This window comes from Antedon mediterranea, chromosome 2 (assembly GCF_964355755.1).
Source record: "Antedon mediterranea chromosome 2, ecAntMedi1.1, whole genome shotgun sequence".
NCBI lineage: Eukaryota > Metazoa > Echinodermata > Crinoidea > Comatulida > Antedonidae > Antedon > Antedon mediterranea.
This window is the reverse complement of record NC_092671.1, coordinates 39,376,665-39,400,918: the sequence shown is the minus strand read 5'-3', so window position 1 is coordinate 39,400,918 and position 24,254 is coordinate 39,376,665. Positions and strand designations below refer to the sequence as shown.

General features: G+C 33.9%; 2 protein-coding genes and 1 long non-coding RNA gene across 6 annotated transcripts; 1 reads left to right on the top strand and 2 right to left on the bottom strand.

Moving 5' to 3' along the window:
• Positions 1-3,196: 3,196 nt before the first annotated feature.
• On the bottom strand, positions 3,197-9,253 carry LOC140039912 (ras suppressor protein 1-like). The gene is made up of 9 exons (XM_072085504.1): positions 9,054-9,253; positions 8,748-8,801; positions 7,889-8,009; positions 7,468-7,586; positions 7,118-7,200; positions 6,678-6,792; positions 6,047-6,179; positions 5,591-5,704; positions 3,197-4,782 (listed from the first exon to the last, which is right to left on the bottom strand). Exons 1-8 carry the CDS (start codon positions 9,160-9,162, stop codon positions 5,605-5,607), a joined length of 834 nt encoding a protein of 277 aa, XP_071941605.1. The 5' UTR covers positions 9,163-9,253; the 3' UTR covers positions 3,197-4,782; positions 5,591-5,604.
• A 224-nt stretch (positions 9,254-9,477) lies between these two features.
• LOC140041078 (uncharacterized) lies at positions 9,478-11,968 on the top strand. The gene is made up of 4 exons (XR_011842812.1): positions 9,478-9,572; positions 10,767-10,845; positions 11,240-11,352; positions 11,682-11,968. It is a non-coding gene; the product is annotated as an uncharacterized lncRNA (long non-coding RNA).
• An 80-nt stretch (positions 11,969-12,048) lies between these two features.
• Positions 12,049-16,952, bottom strand: LOC140041077 (histone acetyltransferase type B catalytic subunit-like). Of its 4 annotated transcripts, none has more exons than XM_072087460.1 (10): positions 16,825-16,952; positions 16,320-16,400; positions 16,144-16,219; positions 15,841-15,964; positions 15,175-15,473; positions 14,462-14,566; positions 14,261-14,367; positions 13,662-13,813; positions 13,149-13,265; positions 12,049-12,702 (listed from the first exon to the last, which is right to left on the bottom strand). In XM_072087460.1, the coding sequence occupies exons 2-10, from the start codon at positions 16,387-16,389 to the stop codon at positions 12,538-12,540; spliced, it is 1,215 nt and encodes a 404-aa protein (XP_071943561.1). In that variant the 5' UTR covers positions 16,390-16,400; positions 16,825-16,952; the 3' UTR covers positions 12,049-12,537. The 4 variants fall into 4 exon arrangements, with proteins under 4 accessions (XP_071943561.1, XP_071943563.1, XP_071943564.1 ...); XM_072087462.1 differs by having other exon boundaries at positions 16,315-16,400; positions 16,825-16,854; XM_072087463.1 differs by lacking the exon at positions 16,320-16,400 and having other exon boundaries at positions 16,825-16,882.
• Between the last annotated feature and the right edge of the window lie 7,302 nt (positions 16,953-24,254).

The window sequence follows — 24,254 nt, the reverse complement described above, 5'->3', positions numbered from 1 at the left end:
ATTTATTAGGATAAAATCTACTAATGTTCTTATCTTGTATACACAAAAACCTATTCTAATATACTGTGGGCTATGTTGTGTAATAATTCGGTATTTTGACGAGTTGTTTATAGAAGGCCTAACGTCTATTGTGAAACTTGTGTCCACCAAAATGAGGGTGTAAACAATTATCAGTTTATCATGTAATTTATCCACATCGGCTATATTAGCTAACATTTCATTCATTTCGTCAATTAAAACATGATACCTGTAATACAATACAAATAAACATAAGAAACCCATGACAGTGACAGGATTAAACAAACCTAAACTGATTTTCTGTCCAAATTTTTTCCGCCGTCACGAGTTACATAAATATAATGTTATCGAATGTATGTAGCCCTTTTAAGATTGTATCAGGCTTAAAATATAAGTTGAGGTTTCACGGCGCCCACGTGAACCGAAATTTAATTAATATCCGATCACTTCATTGTTTTGGCGTGTATGATAGACAGTATTGAAATGTTTTTTTGTTTTAATATTTATAACACGAATGAAAGAACGAATTTTCGTTTGTTTCTAAATTATCATTTTTGTCTGTGAAATTATTATTCAGGTGATTTTTTATTTGAACATAATTTTCTTCACACTTTATAATATTGAAGCATATTGTTAGAAGGCCAGCGTTGTTTTTACTTTCATAGGTACATTACGAATGAGTACAGATTGGTGGTGTAACCTCTTAATCTGAAAGTCAATTGACTTAGAGCCGAATAGCGATCGTCAGAGCATAATTACACCATTAAAAGAGCACTTGAAACAACTTGAAAAAGTGCGTACTGGTTAAACAAAGTAGAAAAGTGCGGCTATCGATTACTTTAGTGTCTCCTGTATAAGGTGCATCAACATTTACACATATTCTTGACACGTTTGAAGTGGGGTCGAGGGACAACTTTGCTTTCTAACAAGTAACAATACAGGTGTCATAATTACTGTTAAATTGCAATCATGTTTTACCTGTGGCTTTGATCTACCGCGTATAATCCCCAATTATACACTCTTTTATGACTAAATTACTAATAATTTAAAAGTTTATTTTGCACTTGAGGGTTTTACGCACTCGTAAAGACGGACGATTAGTTTGCAGTTGGCACCAATTACAACTCAACTATCCTGTCAGTCCAGACACAAGTTTCGTTTATAATAGCAACATTACTACTGATATTCTGAATAAACATCACAAAACGTCAGTCCGCATTGTTTTTAAAAAGATATGTATGTATGAATACATTAAAGTTGGCGCCAATTACAACTCAACTATCCTGTCAGTCCAGACACAAGTTTCGTTTATAATAGCAACATTACTACTGTATTCATTCTGAATAAACGTCAATTCGCACTGTTTTTAAACATGTATGTATGAATTAATTAATTAATTAAACCCTGTTAGAATCATTGAAATGGCTGACCATACGACGGTGTGATTTAACATTGACATTGATAATGATTGTATTTGGGGATTCATTTTAGAAATTGTCTTTTAAAACTACTTTATTGTCTCTGTTGAAGTCACAATTTGTGCTTAGGTCAATTACAAATTTTTTTTATTCCTTGTTGTATTTTCATGTAGGCCTATATATATTTTTTTGACTTTGTTTTGTTAATGTAGGCCTACTGTTTTAACAAGTTTTGTTTTGTGGCTTTTTGTTTGTTTGTGTTTTTGTTTGTTTTTTTATTTTATATAAACAGGACCATTATGTAAAACACGTGCTACATCTATACCTGATATATTTATCCTGTATAAATATGTTTTAAATAGATAAAAATAAATCAACATTAAAATGGACAGGATGTAGATCTAAGATTTCATTTAAAAACAAAAACAACCTGTGTATATAACACACATCAAAGAAACATACCGTCGTCAGTTAGCGGGGACAGACCGACAAACTGACTCGAAAAATGTTGGTACTGCACAACATTTCAAATCTCTCAGACGAACAGAAATTCATTAGTCTCATTGGAAGAAACACCTAATGGACATACTGATATATTACCCATTACATGAATATTTAGTCTGACAAAAACATAGGCACAAAGTTCAACAATTGTATTATTGTTTCAATTCTTTGTTCTTTTATCTTTGGGTGTTTAACTACGAATGGCCAGGGGCGAGTTATCGAAACCAGCAATCCCATATTTGAAACATTTTCAAACATATTGGTTATCTAAGGAACAGATGGGAATGTTGACACTGCTGTTATGGAATATGATTATTGAAACTACTGCAAAATGTGTAATGAGTTAATGTGTAAATATAATTGTAAGGGCGTGTGACGCAGTGTGTTGGATGCTGGGTTACCGATCGTAAGGTCGTGGTTCAAATCCAACTCTCGCCGCATTGCTTGTATCCTTAGACACTTCACTTACATTTTAACCTGGTTACCTGGTTATATCAAGACACAACTTTGTGCTGATTACTAGCTGCATTATGGGGGAAAATGTAAAGCGCATTTGAGAATGATTACTCATGGAAAGGGCGCTATAAAAATGTGGTATCATTTTATGATCAGGGAAGAGTTAATAAAAAAATTAAATTTAACTCTTATGATATGATTATGATATACTAAAAAGACATTTTCACGCAAGTAGTTATTTAGGAGAAACTTTGGCGGTTTTTTTATTGAGACTACATTAGAAACCCTATACAGGGAACACTTAATAGAGGTGTCCGCTTAAAGAACCCCACAAACATGAAAAATTATTTAAAAAAAATTAATTAAATCAGAATTTGAATAGGTTATTTTGTAGTTTTAATAAAGTTAATCAAATGATGTTTTCGCTTATAAAATGACAAAATAAATGGTTAAATTCAACCAAAAACCCATTGGCTGGCAGCTACTAGACAGTAAGTGGATGGGTAAAATAGTAACTGGAAAATGTAAATGCATTTAACTTGTTCTGGAAAATAAAGTGTTTATGCATTGTTGCAAGTGGTGCTGCTAGTTTTTGTGTATTTATGAGTGATTTTAACATTTTTTCGTTGATATTTTCTGATATATTTTATTGATACTATATATTATCTCTATGTGCTACTTGGTAAGAGGATTCACAGGCTCTTGTCATAGGGATTTAGTTCCCTTTGTGTTTCATGACACTTACTTTGTAGTTGGTTGTTTTTTTAATGTTTTTTTGGCAATAAAGAATAAGAATAAATATAATAACAATAATAATCTGTAAAATCATGTTTTACTATTAAAAAGTTAATTTATTTTTACACAATTATGCTACATTATTTTATATTGGTTTAAATTGATAAATTAAAAACACATTCTAATCACATTAGTTAAATCTACTTATAAAAGTTATTATATATAAATGTATCAAAGCTATTTCTTTTTTACAAACAAGAACAAATATTTGATTAGCACCAGAAGGTCGTTTTAAAATTGTTATCAAATTCATTCTAATTATTTGTGTAAATAATTAATTCAAATAAGCGGGCTTAGTAGGTCTTAGAGAAAACTATTACGGATTATTGTCAGCCTTGTTTTTGTGTGTGAGCAGGGAATACACTCAGCACAACTCCTTCAGAAAGCACAATCAGTTTTGTATAAACAACATTAAAAAGCAAAAAGCTTATTATAAATTAAGACTTTACGCACCAAGGTAAATTTTTTCTTAACATATACTATTATGTTATTACAGTATTATGTTTAATATTTTTGTCACATTTTTTTCCGTAGAATTTATACAATGCCTTAAATAGCAAGAACACAGACATGTTATGTCCAGAATGGAGAAATAAGTTAACTTATTTCTCCATGGTCCAAGTATTCATAATTTTGAATTGCGAGTACTTTAATGGACATGTTTTAGATTTGACATCGCGGTTCCTACACACTTCTTATGATAAACATTTTTACAGGGTTAAGACATTTGATGGAAGTAATACTTTAAGGGCGTACCCATGCAAGTATTTTCAATAGACGACATTTGGGGCATGCCTCAAATATTGCAATATGATACCAATAGAATGTTTTGGCAAGATTAATATTACCACAAGAGGGCGCTATATAGTATAATTTTAAAAACTAGTAATGATTCAATAACTAATTGTCATAAACTATGATATGCAGTAAGAAAAAAAGCATATCACTTAGATAAATCAGCTAGTGATCTAAGAATGGGTGAGAACATGCAAGGACAATAATGCTAAAAGAACAACCAGCTTTTTACTGGTTGGTTGAAATCAAGATGGGAGGAATCAAGGCTGAGTTCAGAAAATGACCCAGTCAACCTCCACACAGCACAGTATCTTATGAAACAATATAATAATTTATTATCTATTTGCACAATACTAAAACACAATGGAATATTCTTTATTTCATTGTGATAAACCTCATTACTGTTTGTAGGCTATTAGATGGCAGTTGGATGTGATTTAACATAGTACTAGAGTAGTACTATGGCGACAATGTACAGTATAAAAGAATCCAGGACATGGTGTGGGAAGGGGATACATGGGGTACAGAAGAGTACCACATCTGGCAAAACAGCTTCCAAAACAAGCGACCATAAGATCTGCAAAGCATATACGAACATCTCATAAACAGAAGCCTTCAATTCTGCCCTCTATCATTCAGTAAAAACGTGCTTACGATGTGTTATTCGTTTAGCTTTTCTAAATAACTTTACTAGTTCCATTTCCCCATGCCCAATCAGTGCATGCCCTTGAATAGCAGAAACAGAATGGTGCTATTCCACAATACCGACTCACACAGTCTTACACAAACACAATGTCTGTCGGAAAAAGTGAATAAAAACCGAGATATTAACCAAAATTATTGAAAAATAAAACGTGATGGATAATTAAGGCACATTCATTTCAACTTTAAGAGGGTAACTCTAATAACTAAACCTGCAGCTGATGTAGAGGGAAACACATGCACATGCACCAGAAACATTGAAAAACATTTCCACACATTATTATAACTTTATTCCTTGCAATATTATTCTTTATGTCTGTAGAATTTGTTGCATTATTGCAATTGTGAAGTTTTTGTATCGTATCTCATATACCTGATTAACTAATATCCAAAACCTTGGAAGGAACCCTGTTTTTTGCTGTTTTACTTAAATATCATTTTAATTTTTTTTACATTTCTGCTTTTTTTATTTGTATATTCGCCATTTGAAATACAGCCACTGATACCCACAGCATTGACATTTTTCAGTAGTAATTTGCCTTTGGATTTATATATGTAATGTAACTATTTTGTATATTTTTTGTGTGAGATAGCTTCTTCATTTTAAAGTTGAACCAATAAATAAATGGTATAAGTCAAATCTTGCATTGTTCAGGTAGCAGGGAAGGTAAGAAAGAAAACATGGTTTATTTTCCTAAATTTATTATTTGTTTTATATTACGCAATAAAATCATTTCAGTAAACTAAGTTTTCTTTAGCTTGAATTAGTATAAACTTGCAAAGTGAAACAAAAACATTATTATTATTATTATTATTAATTAACTATCAACAGAAACAAATTTTAAAAGGAATGATCAAACAAAACAATTATTGAAACAAGAATAATTTAAATCAACACTTACCTTAGATGGTGTTCTCACTTCTTGGCCCAAATTTCTCTTTTGCAGATCTTTTTACTTTTGTTAGCCTTCTTTGGAGGTGGAGCGGCACCTGCCTGCATGTGCCTGCCATATAAACTGTAAGATACAACAATATAATTGTAATGGTACGAAGTAGGTGAATACTGTCCAGGCGGGCCTTGCGCCTTAAATTGCAGGGGAACAGTGCGGTGGTATTTGAATCATCTTTGTTGTTTTATTTTTTTTATTGTCATTAACGGATTGTCTTTGGTTAGCCTTTTTCCTGTTCAGAGTCTAGAATAATTTTAATAATCAACAAACATTTAAAACGCTCTGATCTTTACAAAATAGCGCTATATAAATGTCACATTATATTATATTATTATATAGGTTTTAATGTTGGTCATCTATCCATTTCATACTGTAGTACAATAAGTATAAAATAATTTTTTAACTTACTATTTGTAGGTGTCTGATCTGATGTATTCAAAAACATGTGATATTCCAACTTGAAATTGATCGTTAATTGGAGGCACCCATGGGTTGTTGTCTGCCCTGAATACAGTCTGACCAGTGTACAGGTCAAGTTTACCTATAGGATAAAAATATCATAAATAATATATAATATTACGAAATAAGAATACGTAGAACAAGAGGACAAAAGGACACTTTGTAATGCTCTATCTACACTATCAAACTGGTTTGATGTGCCCAAATATGGTAGAGATATGGCCAAATATGGTAGTGATATGGCCAAATATGGTAGTGATATGGCCAAATATGGTAGTGATATGACATCATCATGTCCATATATGGACACATCACAGTTTGATAGTGTAGACAGAGCTTTAGGGATGTTCCCATAATATGGTTGTACTATATGAGGGATAGCATTATGTGAATGAGGACTCTAGGCACTATTTCTGGTGACTTTATTTCTTGTGTGTATTTCAATTTAATTTATTTCCACAATACACAATAACATACAGGATAATAAATACAATGAAGTAATCATGTGGAGGAGAGGGTCATATAAGAAATATTCATGTTAATAAATATAAATTCTCAAATAAACAAATAACATTCTTACCAAGCTCTGGCGGTAAAACTGTTAGTCTGTTTCCTTGAATGTGAAGTTCTCGTAAATATGATAGTTCACCAATTTCTTCCGGGAGGGATATAAGATCATTGTCTCGGATTGCAAACTATTTAATACAATAATCAGTATATATATATATATATATATTAGTAATTAATCTAAAATAATAAAATAAATAACAAACTAATTACAGATTGATGAAAATAGTAGTGTTGGCTTCCAATGCCAAGGTCCGGGGTTCAATCCTGACCTAGTGCCAGGGTTGTACAACTCTTTCAACTCCACTCCCTAAGTCTCAAATGAGATTTAGTTTATAAGCATGATAAATTATTAAATAGTTTATCTGTCCTGTAATTGGCGAGTTAATTGCATATACATATAAAAATTAATTTGTAAAAATAATTACATTATATTATTTCAAGAATTTTTACCTGTTTTAAATTTGTCAGCTTGCCAATCCCTTCTGGAATAACCTCAAAATCATTATCACTGATGTATAAAGAGCGTAACGTACCTGTAAAAAGGTAACCAATTTTGAATAACACATGACATTTTATCAAGTTTATAAAGCACTCATCATCAAGCAATTCTGGCACATATAATCACAAATCACAAACATACACAATAATATTAAAACGCCACAGAAGAGCTCTTCCCTGGCGTATTACAGATATGGTTTATTTGATTGGTCTGGTTTTAGCTCCTCAAACTATTCAAATCCCAAATATACTTATTCAAAACAAAAAATGCAATGTTTAAAGAATGAATTTGAGTCACTCACCTAAAAGAAAAAAGTTTTTACTTAAACTGTTTTCACTCAGGTTATTGTACGTTAAATCAAGAACTTCTAGCTTTGGAAAAGCACCAAACCCACGAGGGAGCTGATACAATCGATTCATCCTGAAAAAAACATTGAAAATAAAAAAATTAATAATGCAGTAGTCCATTATGTAAGGAAATGTTTTATGTTAAATGTGTAGTAGTACATTGGAATTAGTCAATGGAAGGAAGGCAAGGCCGTAGCGAGAGTTAAAAGCAGATGAGGCAAGATGCTTAATTATCAATATAAAATATGACGATCTCTGCTGGGGAATTGGGGTGGGTGGTGAAAATTGAAATTCAGACGATATGCTGGCTACGGCCCTGGAAGGAAGTAGATAAATTTGAAGAATTATTTTTTGGGGCATTGGCTTTAACTTTACCCTAGATTGAGTCTTTTCAAATTTTGCATCGAGCTGAAGTTGCTTGGTAACTCTTCGATGTGATTGTTGAATAAGTTTAAGACTTCCAATTTGTGAAGTTCTACGATTGCTGCAGGAACGCCTTGTTAAAAAAAAAGTTGAAAATGTTAACTACAGTATGAATAACAAATGTTATGGATTCTAAAATACAATTACAGTATGTTTTCATCATTTACAGTAATTCTCATTGGCTGATTTTCACACTTCAAGTTCAAGTTCAAATTTATTCACATAATGCAAACATATACAAAATATAAAAGATACAAGTGGTTGGAAATTAAGTAAAAAATAGTTGCATTATGCCTGGAGAATACCATTTAAACCCCAAGGGGCTTTAAGCCTGGATCCACCAGAAAGAATTAAAAAGTTAAAAATAATAATAATAAGCAAAGTGAAGGTACGCTACTGACAGACAGGGACGGACATGTACGACGATACAAACACGACAAGGACGACAGGAAGGACAAACTGTATTTATATGAGTTGCCTAATTAAATTTAATTATAAGTTATTAATATGATCAAAATAATTAATAATTAAACTTTTTTTTCATGATTTTTATTTGTTTGTGGAAATTTTGTTATAGTAGTAGAGTATGGTTTATCGCAAATAGCTTGATTTCACAAGATGGGAAGGGTTTGAGAGCAATTGTCACGACAACAATGTGACGTTTGCTCCCAAATCGTTCCCACCATGCGTTGTGCACGCTATTTGCGATATAGATTGTTTATTCATTGGTAGATTAGCCTATTATTCCTTAGTAAGTGTTGTGATTTTAACCTTTCTTGTTGGATGTTTGTCTGTTTTGTTGCCAACTTACTTTCTATCTTGTTGTGACTCAAAGTTAGTTTTGTCAAATGGTCTGCCAATGAAACTGAAAGAAAAAACAAACAAAATAAAGTAATTAACTTTGATATTTAATTTACAGTATAGACAAGAAGTGAATATTTATTATTATGTAAATGGGTGGTCCATGGAATTTGTAACTCCCTGGTGGAACTATATCATTATCAATGATTATCTAGGCCTAAACAGTATTCTAGGCCTATTTTCAGGCACATTTCAGGCAAGCAAACATAAGAATAAGATAGTCAAGTTAGCAATATCAATAAAAATAGTAACTTACAAAGAGATGGAATGTCCAATATTTTGCTGATACTTTTATCTGACAGGTCCAACTCGGGGCTTTTATGATTCTGTGCTTCATCAACTTGTTTCTTTACAGATTTAGACATATTTATAGAATTGAAAGAAAGAGAAAATTAAAGAAAAATAAACTGACAGCAGACGGTATTTAACAATCCAATGTTTTGGGGAGTGTGTATAGGAAGTACGCGTCACAACGATTTGTGTATGTGTATTCGAAATAAAATAGAATTCATTATTCTGAGTAAAGATATTTTATTACATTATAAATCCGTTTATATAATTTTTTAAAAATTTATAAAAGTATATTTGTAAATTTGACGTTTATTAATGCACACATTATTGTATAAATTGTAAATGCGGAATGATATTACGCCGTCGTCCAGAGTAATTTTACACATTTGAGTAACAAACATGGCGGCGTTTGGAGAGACAAGAAGAAGCGTGAACATTTTCCAAATTGTTCAAATACTTTTATTTAAATACAGTTGTCCCCTGGGTGAGAGTTCTGTTATATAAGTGACACATTTTCAATGTCTCCTCTTGTTGTTTGTCATGTATTGTGGTCCTAATCAGTCGATCAAAAACACGTTTATTTTGTTGATGAATTCTTAGGCCTGCAGAGTCTCACTCACTCAGTCCGAGTAGGCCCAACGGCATTTCAGCTGTCCTTTAGCCTAGTTTGTACGGACATCGTGAGGGTTGGGGATCTAGGCCTAGCTTAACATTGGGAACCAATAATATCGTCTAACACGTTTTATTTTTGTTGTATAGGCCTACATATCTTCACATTCCACCGGATTTGTAATGCAATTAACATTTTAATTTGTCTTTTGAATAAATAATATTTAGGCCTAGGCTAGCCTAGCTAGCTAGCTAGACAGGCCTAGGCTATTTAAAATAAAAACTTTTTAAAATTGATTTTTCTTTTAAAATTTTCGATTATAATGTATATAGGTTGTAGGCCCATACCATACTCGGTACCCTAACTAGCTGTAGGTTTAGCCTAAGCCTAGTTTAGATACTAGTACATGGATGGAGGTAAACTTCAGTCCATATGGTTGGTTATAGACTAGGAGTACTATAAGTTCCTAGTAGTAGTAGTAATTGATGAAGTAAAGTAGCAGTTTGGTTTAATAATTTAACTTTTTTGCATCCTAATTCATCCCCAGGCCAGTAAATTTCCATATTTATTGCTGTTACATTTTACTCTTTAGATTTTGAATATTAATTAAACCTACCTTTCCAAGGCACATCATGATTGTTGGCTAATTCTAATAAATTATTGGAGAAAGTTCTTGTTCAACAGTCCAATCCCAACTGCCTTTTAAAAATTAAGTATCTGTCCAAATGCAGCATACACTCTTAATTAGTTGTCGAGTTGTTTTGATTGGATTCATTACCGAAGGGCATTCCAGGACCCCTGGTGTTAGCCCGTTTAAGAACGATCGTCAGAGAGTGCTCAAGTATTGCAATTCAAACTGTCTGCGAGTGGAATTCTGGGCATTACCCAGCGATCAGTCCGTTTCCACGGTGATGAGCCGTGTTCTTTTATGTCAATATATACCTACCTAGTATTAAGTTACATAGTGTAAATGTTAATATAAAAACCTTTTGTATAGTTTTTCAATAGAATATTACACAGGAAAACAATGCCTAGTACTGTATGTTATTATATTTTTTCTTTTTACAGTGCTATGGACTTCAGTGTGATTGAGTACCAGTGCTCTAGAACCAACTATAATGCTTGCAGGAAAAGAAAATAATTATCTGTAAGTTGATTTAATAACATACTAATATTTTTAACAAAATTATGTATTGTTATAATTATTTACAATTTATATTTTACTTGAAAAAAAAAGAAATTGGTTTTATGCAAATGTCCAATGATGTAAAAAAGAATCTGAGACTAATGTATTGCAGAAGTTTAGATTTCATTCAAGCTCCATCTTCATTTATCATCATTATTAAACATTTCATTTTTCATCATTCATTCTTCATTTCATCCAAATCTTTACTGCTTGTAATATGTCTGTGACCAATGATTATGAGAGCTGAGGACAGTCATGTATTTAAAATTATTTATTAATACTAATTAAAACTATTTATAGTTTCATTAAATTTACCATTTATGCTAATTAAACTTGTTTGCTTGTTTTCATACAGGTTGCTGGCGCTCTTGAGTCGTCCAGGATGAAGCTTGTCCCCGCTTTGGGGTGAAGTGGGTCGACTAAGTACAAATGATATGCTATAGACTTGAGGCTACCAAGTCAATCAAGGTGTTTAGAATTTGTTTGATATTCCCTCCTTATTCATGCCATTATAATAAAGCAGTTAAATATACTTACTGTCCAATGATGTGAACAAGAATCTGAGACTAATGTATTGCAGAAGTTGAGATTTCATTCAAGCTTCATCTTCATTTATCATCATTTATATACATTTCATTTTTCATCTTTCATTCTTCATTTCATCCAAATCTTTACTGCTTGTAATATGTCTGTGACCAATGATTATGAGAGCTGAGGACAGTCATGTATTGCTAATTATAGTTGAATTACATTTAACATTTCTAATAATTAAACTTGATTTGCTGGTTTTCATACAGGTTGAAGGCGCTGTCGTCATCGCGGATGACGCCTGTCCTCGATTAGGGTGAAATAGACGAACTACGTATAATGCGGTAAAGGATACTCCCACCTGATTCATGGCCTGCAATAAGTACGACTGATTTTACGAGAGCAGGACAGCTATGGAACCCAGTGCTTCAATTCAAGAATAAATTTAAAAAAATATATATATACTGGACCGTGATGTTTTCAATATTGATGTACATTAATATAATAATAATATAAAAGATAAATATTTGTGCATTTAATTACTGTCTCAATTAAATATACAAAACCAGTCAATGATGGCCTGATTCTCTGAATAATGAAAAACAAGTAAAGTATTTACACAATCATTTAATAATCGCATTTCAATATTTATTTATTAGACTGTCTGATCATATGGAAATCATGGTTTTATTATGAACGATAAGAAAAATACATATTGTACAGTATAAATACCATTGCTGTAAACACCTCAAAGAGGACAAATATAATAAGATGATGGCATCTCATATCTAACAAGTAAATGCCAGATTTATCCCACAATTCCTTTGTCATTTCATACAACATACATTTGTTAATACAGTATTACATCTGCAAACCATGGTGAAGACTTGTTTTTGAGATGAGCTTCTTTTTCGAGTTTTACACTATAGCGAAATGTTCTTTACACACTTCAATATATGACAACAGATGATGTTTAAAGAAATGATTCCTTTTATCTTTGATATAATAGTTACACAAGTTTCACTGAGTAACTTCAACCAGGGAAGAGTTACTTTTCCCTGCTTCAACTATGATAAAGTATTCTATGACTGTCCTGTAAGCATCTATTTTCACTAAGTGCCTTTACTAAGATGAGAGTTTGCCTATGACTCTCATGTAAGCATCTATATGTTCCTGGTACCATTTCTCTAACATTTTAAATCTCTCATTTGTATCAACAGCCTGCATTGCTGCAGCAAGTTCTTCGGGTTTTAGAACTTTCTTCAGCTTTTCAAGCTCATTTTTCTGTTTCTGAATGTTAGAATAAAAGAGAAACATTTCAAAAAATTAATAATAATTGGTGTAGGCTGCAGGTCACTTCATGTCCTTGAAAACATGGGTTGAACATTCTCCCTAATTGTGAGCAAGATAAAAATCAATAACGATTATATGAGGGCGTGTGGGGCAGTGTGTTGGACGCTGGATTACTAATCGTGGTTCGAATCCAACTCTCGTTGCATTGTTTGTATCCTTAAGCAAGACACTTTACTTACATTTGCCTCTCTCCACCCAGGTGTATACGTGTTTGATCCAAAAAAATGACTGGGGTAATAATGTTCAGCGCTTGGAAAGCTTGCTTATATGCGCTATATAAGAATGAACTATTATATTATTAAGTCAAAAGTCATGCTGTAAAGCGCCTTCGAGCACTATATAAATGTGGTATTATTAAATTTGCAAACAAATTTTTACAATACCTGGAATGGAATATTCAGCCTTTGTTTGACCTCTATCCTATACGCTTTCACAGCCTCGGCATCGCTCATGTCGGTAGCACGTAACCGTAATATTTCATATACTCTACGAACTTGTTTCTGGGGAAAAAAACAAAAATCAATATTTGAATGAAAAGTACTTGTATTGGCAAAATATCAAAATCAGGGAATACTATATTCGGAGAAAGGGCTCCATAGTTGATATTTCGGTCAATGTTAAAACAATACAGAGAGTGTACTATTTGGTATGCTATAGCATACCAAAGGTTATATTTCACCTCATGCCATTATTTGTACCATTACACTCATAAACATTCATTATTTATATAATATCTCATCTGGAAGATGCATGTAAGTCAGATTTCAATATAATAAGCTTTTGTGACGTAACCAATAGCAATTTTCCTGAAAATCAAAAGGCATGTTCTGCAAGTATATACCTATTAACATGAGGGTGTTCTGTTAATCTACTTTACGTGAATGCATTAACAATACCTTGTGAATTTTTGATTTTTCCAGCGCTTCATTTTCCATAGTGTGTGTGAATCCCTTGTGTATCACATCAGCCTGGAATGACGGTAGATTCATACAAACCTTACAATCAACATAGTCTCTCAACCGCACAAAGTTGTCAGATGGATCTTCAACTATACAAAGAAGGAACAACATTTATTTGACGGAAAATATCAGCTACTATACTTTCATATAAAAAATCCATATTGTTGGTAAAGTTACATTATATACAGTATAATCCCTGGTTTAGGAAATCCCCATTAAGGCCAATTTACACAGACGAGCAGTGAGGGAAAACAATTATTTCTTATGACCATTTACACAAAACACGAAGTGGACAGGCAGTCGAAACTGCTCAGGATAGATATATATTCGACGCGGGAAAAGCTTTGTGGTTTTTCGCTTACCGTTACTGCTCGTCTATGTAAATTGAAATTTAAGGGGACACTATACTGTGAAACGAATGAGGAGTATTGAAATAGTTATAAAACTATGGCAAATTCAGGAGATCCTAAAGCTACATTGTCAAACTAGTTTGATTATGTAGACAGAGCTTAAGATAAGAATAAGTAAAACCTTACCTGTGAAATCAAGAACATTTATATCTGAAACAAAGTCCCTGTAAATAGCTTGAAGAATCTCTGCTCCATGTCCTTGTTTTTGATAAGGAGGAAGAATCAGCAATTGACTGAAATAAAATGGTAGTAAAAATTAATCACAAACATGAATGTGTCATTTATCTCTTTACTCAAACTGCATTATGTGCTATCATGATAATTTACCTTATCCTTAGTCTAATCTTGTCGGGGTATGCATAGTATCTGTACAGTGTCATGTATCCGACAAAATTATACCTTGTACTACTGCCCTCAACTTGTTTTTCAAAGCTGTTTAAGATGAATTAAAAAAAAGAATTTTTAATAATTATGACTTTCATGCATCATTATCATAATGAATTCTGCCCTACTATATAAATTGGACAAACAAATGTGTAAAGTTCTGCCTACACTATCAAACTTTGTGACAAAAACAATGTGATGTACCCAAATATGGAAATGATGATGTCATATCACTACCATATTTGGGCATATCACTACCATATTTGGGAACATCACACTGTTTTTGTCAAACTAGTTTGATAGTGTATACAGACTATGAGAAAAGGTTTAAATTAGTATTAGTCAGCATGTGATGGCAAGTGAAAAAACAAGCTGTTATCAATTATTAAAAACAAACACTTGTCTTGCATTTTGTGCGACTGTTGAATAGGTCTATGTGTAAACTATGTGGGCTAGGAAATTCAGGAACATATTTTTTATTATTTTCTTTTCATACGCATCCAACAGCGAGTAACTCACCAATTACAGGATGGATAAACTATTTTAAAAATAATTTATCATGCTTATAAAGTCATGCTTGAGTGGTGAGTTACAACCCTCATGTTAACCACCAAGCTACAGCTCCACTAATATATGGTTAAAAAATAAATGCTTACAATGTGTAATATAACCATTGATCATCATCAGTGTCAATATATGACGCGCCATCAATAAAAAACCATAGAAATGTCTGCATTCGGGAATGATACTCGCGGAAGCTATCCAGCGACATCCTGTCGTGTTTGTAGACTTGAAACTGTGATGTGCTACCCTCACGCTCCCTACTGTACGAGTGAATGAGGTTTCCGCTGGGTTTAAAGGTCGATTCCTTTGCAAGCTCCTTGATAAACTCATCCTTACTTGTGATTGGTTGAATTTCTAATGTGTCTACGATTGCTTTTATAACATTATCGGCCTGACGAATTATGAAAATAAAGTTGTGAAATCATTAGAGCTTGGCTTAGAGTATCTTTCTTTTGCATAGCATATAAAGTGACGTAATTTCCACCTAGTTCAAACCTTTTGGTCGTAGCGCTTCAAAGAAAATTACTTTGGTTAAGCGCGATACAAAAGACATTATCATTATTACTTCTTTAAACAGACATAAAATTTTAAAAAACATTTCTTTTTTTCCAAACTAAATTGGATTATGAATTTCTGTGGCATTGACTAGTAAAATAATCACAGTGCTATGAAAACAAAATAGGTTTGTGATGATATCTGAAAGTGATGCTTCCAATAAAAATGAAATATTTTATTGGACATCTAAATACACTACTAACCTTAACTCCTTCATACTGGTTTGGATTTATTTTCTCACTATAATTATGATTCAGATATACAGCTAGTCGTGTTGAACTGTAGTAAAGTTGAATTCGCAAGTCCTTGTACCCAAAGATGTTTTCTCTACAATTATAAAAACCAAAGTTTATAATGAAAAAAAAAACATATAATTCTAATCATGCGATTTTAGATACTACTAGTACTAGATTGATATTTAAATTTGCCTGTTTTATTTACTTATTTAATTTCTTAAATTAACAAGAATAAAATGACCTATTTTAAACATTTTTTAATTTACTTACGTTTGACCAAACAATTGGTGAGTCATCTCGGGTCTAAATACCTTTTTATTGTTGAAGAAATCATCTTCTGATTTTACTAAAAATAGAAATACTTTATCAATAAAGTACAATTCTAAAACTAAAAATGCAAACTTTAAAAAAAAATGTTTAAAACTAATTGTTTCGCATTACATTACCCAACTTCAATTCCACAACATCATTTCCAACGCAGATAAACTGTTCCAAATCACTTTTTAATGAATTCATATCTGAAAAATCTATGCATAAAAACCATATTAAAAATCTTCTATTAGTATTATAATAGGCCTATAATTAGTACAACTGAGGCAGTATCATAATTTATCTTTAAATAATATTTGAGTGTAAGTAATTAATCAATACAAATATTTTATTTTATATTTTTAGATCTGTCTCCACTACTCTATACTCCTAATTATAGCCGAGGCTAGGCCTATCTATCATTAGTACAGAACTGCCGGGTTCCTACTAAATAAAAAGGCCTAAGATAGCAACACGGTGTAGAGGGCTTATTAGCTCTAGCTGGTAGCTAGTATAAAATTAAAAAGGGTAAGGGAGGGCTAGCCTAGCAAATTCGTATTTAATATTTAAGAAAATTACAGCTACCTAGCTGGGCCTATTTTATTCAGGGTAACTATTTAACTATTCTAGTCCTTTACTAACTATTTTGTTGAATAAATCATTGCATAATATTAAAGGAAAACACTTGGTCCTTCTGCTATGCTGCTGGATTGAGGAGGATTGTTTTGTTGGGATCCAGTCAAGTCGCCCCATCGCAAAGTCGCCCCATACAAAGTCGCCCAATACAAAGTCGCCCCATCGCAAAGTCGCCCCAAAACAAAGTCGCCCCGGCACAGTCGCCCCATTACAAAGTCGCCCCATCGCAAAGTCGCCCCAACGCAAAGTCCCCCCAACGCAAAGTCGCCCCAACGCAAAGTCGCCCCATCGCAAAGTCGCCCACGGTTTTATTTCGGAAGTGCCGCCGCTAGTAGTACGCTGTTTTAATGATTGCGTTGTTACTTTGGTCGCGCTAAATGTCGTATACATTATAATGTTTATCCTATTATATACATAATTTGTGTTTTAATTTTTATTTTACAGGTTTTAATGGAGTGATGTGCTTTTTAAAAATCATTAAAAAATAGTCCCTTGTTTGAAAGTTCTAAAAAGATTTCGAAAAGATTATCCCTGATTTATAGTTTCGAAAATGTTAATTTAATATGATTTTAAAATTAGTTACCAGAGCCACAATTACGAATCTTTCTTCAACCTACTCGTGGATACCAGCTCATTTTTTAGGGATAATATAATAAGTGTATAAATAGTAGGCCTTCGTATATTTACAGTAGCCTAAAACAATAACAGCGTTGTAAGACAATAAATGTTATATAGGCTACTTAGGCCTATTGATCATTTTGCATTTATTGACAAGTTATGTGTCTATAGTTATTTAATTTTAATTATGACTTTTCAAAATGAAGAAATAAAAAAAAGGGGATTTCTTCGCCGATATGATCGTTTTACACATGCAGGTATTTTAGTAAAATTAAAACGCTACATTTTGACCATGGAAAAGCCATCGTACAGTATGATTATCGTGTGCGTGTTTTTTAAAAAGGGGAATCCCCGACGGGCAGCAGAAAGACGTAGCAGCTGTGAGAAGGAAACAGATACCAGCAGGAGCAGCTCCGATTGGTTTCAGAGAATGTTTCAGATTGCGAGTCGCTTTTTATTCAACAGCAGAATGATCATTTTATTGAAGAAATTCTTTTCAACCCTTTTGGTTATAGAACATTCTAATTATCATGCCTAATAAATATCCTCATATCGGGTGTTTATTTAATTTTAATAAACAAGACAGTGAAGAGGCACGGAATAATACGTACACGGACGTACGACGAATACACACATGCACGTCATCATTTACGACATATAGTGGCGATATGATGCAATTTTATAATGGATATAATGATGGGATTGCATTTCAAGGCTTATAATCAATGTTCATTGTAATACTATGTATATAATAGTAAACTGAATGTTTATAAATAAATTGTTTTACCTAATTTGTTGCATATAAAAAATAAAAGACACAGACGTACTAGCCTACGTTCCCTATAAAATATTTCACATTTAAATGTATGTACTGTTAAATGACATTATGCTGAATAATAGGCTTACTATAATCTTAAACTATGTTTACAAATTGTCATTTTTAAGGCACACATCTTTCTCTCATCATAGACCTCAGTGTAAAATAAAAACAAAAATCAATTATTAACATAGGTCTATAATAATAATATTCATCGACCAAAGTAAAAATAATCTATCGTATAACATCATTTTATCGCGACCAAAATTAAACGCCACCGATTTCGAACGCGACTGATATCATCGTAAAACTCCGACGGGGTTTCCCCATCTTCAGATGGTGCGTTGTAGTGCGACAACGGCGGAGTAATTACGGGGGTTTCCCTCTCTGGTGAGAGCTAGCACTTTAGTGCGACCGCGGAGTGATTAGTTGGGGGCTTCCTCTCTGATGATTGGGGAGCGTGCCGATCATGTGACCTGAGACTACATGGCGGGGCTTCCCCTTTTATTCCCGTGTTATTTTGTGTATCATTGCGACATTTTACGCACTTTTAAACTATTTTTTAACGTTTTGGGGCGACTTTGCGATGGGGCGACTTTGTGTTGGGGCGACTTTGCGATGGGGCGACTTTGCGTTGGGGCGACTTTGCGATGGGGCGACTTTGCAATGGGGCGACTGTGTCAGGGCGACTTTGTTTTGGGGCGACTTTGCGATGGGGCGACTGTGTATGGGGCGACTTTGTATGGGGCGACTTTGCGATGGGGCGACTTGACTAGCTTTGTTGTGTGTCGAGGAGGTGTATTCAGAACGTCATTTCGACGATCGAGCATTCTCTACTTCTACGGAGCGCCATTTATGCCTTTATTTACTTCCGAAATAGAAATAGTACTACGGTAACTGGTTCAGTGGACCAAATTTAGCACCAGTGGAGCACAGTGATAAAATAGAAATAAGTCACTAATTTTAATATCTTTTCGTATGTTAATACACTGTGCTAAAGTGGACCCAATTTGGCGTCAGTGGAGCACGGTGATATAAAATAGAAATAAGTCACTGAATTGTAATATCTTTTCGTATTTTAGTAAAATGTACTCAAGTGTACCCAATTTTGCACCAGGCGAGCACAGTGATATAAAATAGAAATAATTCACGGTATTTTAATATCTTTTCGTATGTTAATACACTGTGCTCGAGTGGACCCAACTTGGAGCCAGTGGAGCACAGTGATATAAAATAGAAATAAGTCACTGAATCTTTTCGTATTAAGCATATTTGAATACCTACCGGTATGGTACCATACATGTTCGACAATACAGTGTCACATATCTCTATTTAAAAAAAAAACAATATACAAAAAAAATAAAAATATCCGTCGAGGTTCGAACCCCAGCCGATAGCACTCAAAACTGAGCATTACCCGTTACGCCACCAAGTACATGACTGAAAAGCTGATAATAGTCTATTTATACGTGTACGTGCTGGTTGGTGGAATCATGGATTAAAGAATAGAAGGATATGCATCGACGGTGACATCAAACGATTTTACAACGCGCTTGCCTATACTAAAGCACTGCTGCCAATCAAACAAACACGTTCATTGAACTCCGTGTCTCTAACCGCGGCCCTCTGTAAAACGCTGCGAATCAACTGTTACATTTTTTGAGACCAAAACGTAACCATGTAGAAATCGTATGCGCAGTCTGAATGTTCTATTGACATGTCTGCGTCGATGATTAATTGATAACAAACATATATTGCTGAATAATTCTGTTTTAGTTTCATCACAATCGGACTACGAAAAGTTCACTTTCTTACGACTGGTAATTTTAGGTAGTTGGTAATATTAATAAAATATGCCATTTTTATATTTGAATTATCATTATTTGCCTGCCATCTTCTGTCATTAAAAATTGCGTTAATCTATAGAATATTAAATTATGCATTTGACCATGTATGTTGTTAGCGTGGCCGGTGTTCAGACATACAACAATCGTGTTTTTTAATATATGGCTAAGCAGTGGTTTCTTCATAAATCTCCTTAATTATCGATGTGATTATATTTAAACTGTAGTGCCTGGTGATTGGCTAGTGGTTATGTCATCCACATCACATCCAATCACCGGGCCTAATTGAATGAAAACAGCGATCCCTGATCCGGGATTGGCTGGCTATGTATAGTTGCGATTCGTTACCTAGCGGTCGTTTTGAAAAGTACACGCAGGGCAAACTTGATCACGAACAAACGAAGTAGGCCTACCTATTATTATTATTCACACAAGAAGTAAGACAACGGTGAGTATTTAAGATTAGCCTAGGCCTACCTAGGCAGTATCAATGTCGGCAAATCATAGGGTTTACTAGCCCAGTTTAGCCTAGTTAGTACAAGGCCTGGGCCTAGCTAGGCTAGCATTCTTGCTGATTTTGTAATTTTACAACAAATGAGACAACTAATAGTTATTGTCTCAGATGTAGGGCTACTACAGGTCATAAAATGCTACTTTAATCATCATAAAAAAATCATTAGCGTAGATCAATCGCGGCAGAAACCAACATAGTCAATAGTTGACCATCTACAAACATCATGCCACCAAAGAACGCGCGAAAGAAGCGTAGTAGCCAACAAGGTTAAATGTCGTTGCACATGTGCAGTAAACAATATATTAGGCACGCGACCGTTTCGTTGTTACCATGCGGTTAATTAAACTGTAACATTGTGGGCGGTCCGCGGTCTGTCGGCGAGAGTCAAGGAACCCTTGATCTCACGTCGATGCATATCCTTCTATTCTTTAATCCATGGTGGAATAGAGTTAAGGCTATGTGAGCCACTGTGTTTGGGGTTCACATATCATACGTCCCCCTTTCCTCCACACATCATGAGGCGACAACATCAATGCATCTGGTGATGTGGTGGAAACGACCCCAAAATGCTGTGGCAGGGCCTTAGTGCTGAGGCAGGGAGAGCACATTTACCATCTCTTTTTTTTTGGCTCTCGCAAACTGCTTTGGTGGTTTAAATTTTATGTTTAGCGCCCTCAATTTATTTTAATGTAAAAAAAGGGAATTAAATCTCTTCGTTACGTGTTTAAAAGAGAATTAATTTCGGTGGAATAGAGTTAAAGGTATGCGACCACTGTGTTTGGGGTTCATAGAATTCCACCACACATCTTGAGAAGGCACTAGCAATGCATCTGGTAATGATGTGGTGGAAACGAACCCAAGGCTACTGCAGGGGTGTCACGAAAGCTCAGACCACGAAAGCTCAGACCCCCTAAGACCTAAGATCACGAAAGCTAAGACCCAACACCTAAGATTACAAATATTTATCTTTCGCACCTGCCTTGTATTTTAACTCCCAACATTTATTCTGAATACCACACCTTAGAATTGGCACTTTCATGAAAAAGAATCACATAAAAAGTAACAAATACATTTTTAAATTGATGATTTTACAGACGTTTTTCTCGCACACAAAATGACTAGCCTACAGTACTACAGTAGGCCTACCCCATGTTCAATGTTTTTGTTTCTATGGAACGTCAAAAGAGCAAAAATTATATAGAGGGCTGAAAACTCTGTGGAGTCCATCTACAGTGTGGAGTGGATGGAACAGGGTGTCACGAAAGCTCAGACCACGAAAGCTCAGACCCCCTAAGACCTAAGATCACGAAAGCTAAGACCCAACACCTAAGATTACAAATACTAAGATATACTACAGCTTAAAAACAATACTTGTTTATCCATACATAATTTTAAACACAGTAGGTTTCATTTATTACCATAAATATAATTTAATACTACCGCAAAACATAGATAAACTCACATTATTTTCGCCCGTTGAGTAAATGTATATTTTTTCTTTACAACAAACAAACTTGACGGGTTGTTTGTTGGTATATATTTACTCCATTGTGTTGCTTCAGAGGATGTTTTTCTTACGCACCTGCCTTTCTTGTATTTTGACTCCAAATTTGTTGACTAACTTTATCCTGAACACACACTTTAAAATTAGGACTTATAAGTACTTTCAGAAGGAGAAACACATAATAACAAATAAATAAATCCTTTAAATTGATGATTTTACAGATGTGTTTCTTTGTATACTGTAATGACAATGTAACTCCTCGAGCTCCCCCCATGCTCAATGTTTTTGTTTCTATGGAGCGCCAAAAGAGCAACAATAATAGTACAAGTATAAAAACAGAAAGAAAACGAAACAAAAAAACTTATCATGATTTTTAAATTAAAATTTATTTGCCAGTATTTATTTCTTTGTACTTGCATGATTATACTATTATCATTACAATTTTAATTTTACATTGTTCCATCCACACTGTAGATGGACTCCACAGAGTTTTCAGCCCTCTATATAATTTTTGCTCTTTTTACGTTCCATAGAAACAAAAACATTCCGAACATGGCCCATGGGGTAGGCCTACTGTACTGTAGGCTAGTCATTTTGTGTGCGAGAAAAACGTCTGTAAAATCATCAATTTAAAAATGTATTTGTTACTTTTTATGTGATTCTTTTTCATGAAAGTGCCAATTCTAAGGTGTGGTATTCAGAATAAATGTTGGGAGTTAAAATACAAGGCAGGTGCGAAAGATAAATATTTGTAATCTTAGGTGTTGGGTCTTAGCTTTCGTGATCTTAGGTCTTAGGGGGTCTGAGCTTTCGTGGTCTGAGCTTTCGTGACACCCTGTATCGCTCATCATACTTTGGTATGCCGTTCGTTGTTATGCAAATGAGTTTGTGCAGGTGTAGTGGGAAAGATGGTATTGTTAGTCATTCGCGGTCAACGCGCCCCACTGTTAAATTTTGACTTTGTTAATCAATGGTGCAACATTGGTAGCGAAATGTCCGATAATAGTAGTTGGTGTGTATGGCCGCACCGTCACAGAAACATGTTTTAAACAGATAGTCTCTGATGGTTTTTGTATGGGGTTAATGGAGAGTAAAATAAGATCAAATATAGAACATTTGCAAAGATGCCGATTTCCAGACCAATTTCGAAGCTTAGACTAATTCCGCCGCCGGGCTAGGCCATAGGCATATACTTCAACTTCAACTTCAACTTTATTTTCCAATGTTGTTTTACAATGATAAATAATATTAAATTTTAAAACATAAGGAAGGAGCTAGAAAATAGTGTAAACACTAATCAAGTCCAGCCCCTTTTACATAAATTACTTAACTAAATTTTTACAACGAAGTCGAGTTTTTAAAGTAGAAAACCCCACCTAAAATGTTGAAGTCGCATCTGGATAGTTGAAATTTTAACATTATCATAATTATCATAGGTGACTATGTATAGTAATAAGTATAAGTAAGTGCATTTCTGGGCTCTATTTTCATTGCTCTGCCTCAACCATGGATGGGCTAGTACTGGAGACTTAATATTTAATTTTATATTTCAATGAATAGATGCACTTTCCGAGGACAAGCTCATATATTGTCCTGGTGAGTTTTATATAGTTTGTTTCATTCAAATAATGTAACGCCATTTTTTCGGACGGGGGGAACCTACTGTATACAGCTCTTTTTTTCAAAATTGTCTTTGCTCAGCCCCAAGCATGGTGGGGTACTCAAGATTCTTATACATGTTGTTTGAAAACATAATAGATGTCATTTTCGGGTACCTTGCAGCTCTATTTTAAACAGTTTGGTATGTGCGTGCGTTGTTATGCCATGAGTCTGTGCAGGTGTATTATGGTAAAGATGGTATGTTAGTCATTCGCGGTCAACACGCCACACTGTTAAATTTTGATGCTGTTAATTATTTACATTAGAAGATTGTTCAAATCATGTAAATAAAATATTTTCCGGGCGGGATGTTAGCAGTTCCCCTCGTTTAGTTTGCAAAAGTAATCTCAAAAAGAACTCCATGTGGAAAAGAAACCCACCCAAGAGTACTAAAAATGAAGGAGCACATGGGCTTCTTTTCGAGGTTTTATGGCAGTCTATTTAATGGAAAAATAATGCCATGCAACTTTGTTTCTGATT

Excerpts from the sequence above, each read along its gene's own strand:
- LOC140039912 (XM_072085504.1), bottom strand. The coding sequence starts at position 9,162 with ATGTCTAAATCTGTAAAGAAACAAGTTGATGAAGCACAGAATCATAAA. Across the intron at positions 7,587-7,888 it reads TTGAAAAGACTCAATCTAGG|GATGAATCGATTGTATCAGC; the intron begins GTAAAGTTAAAG and ends TGTTTTTTTCAG. Across the intron at positions 6,180-6,677 it reads AGTTTTACCGCCAGAGCTTG|GTAAACTTGACCTGTACACT; the intron begins GTAAGAATGTTA and ends TTTATCCTATAG.
- LOC140041077 (XM_072087460.1), bottom strand. The coding sequence starts at position 16,389 with ATGAATTCATTAAAAAGTGATTTGGAACAGTTTATCTGCGTTGGAAAT. Across the intron at positions 15,474-15,840 it reads ACCAGTATGAAGGAGTTAAG|GCCGATAATGTTATAAAAGC; the intron begins GTTAGTAGTGTA and ends ATAATTCGTCAG. Across the intron at positions 13,814-14,260 it reads AAATGTTCTTGATTTCACAG|TTGAAGATCCATCTGACAAC; the intron begins GTAAGGTTTTAC and ends TTCTTTGTATAG.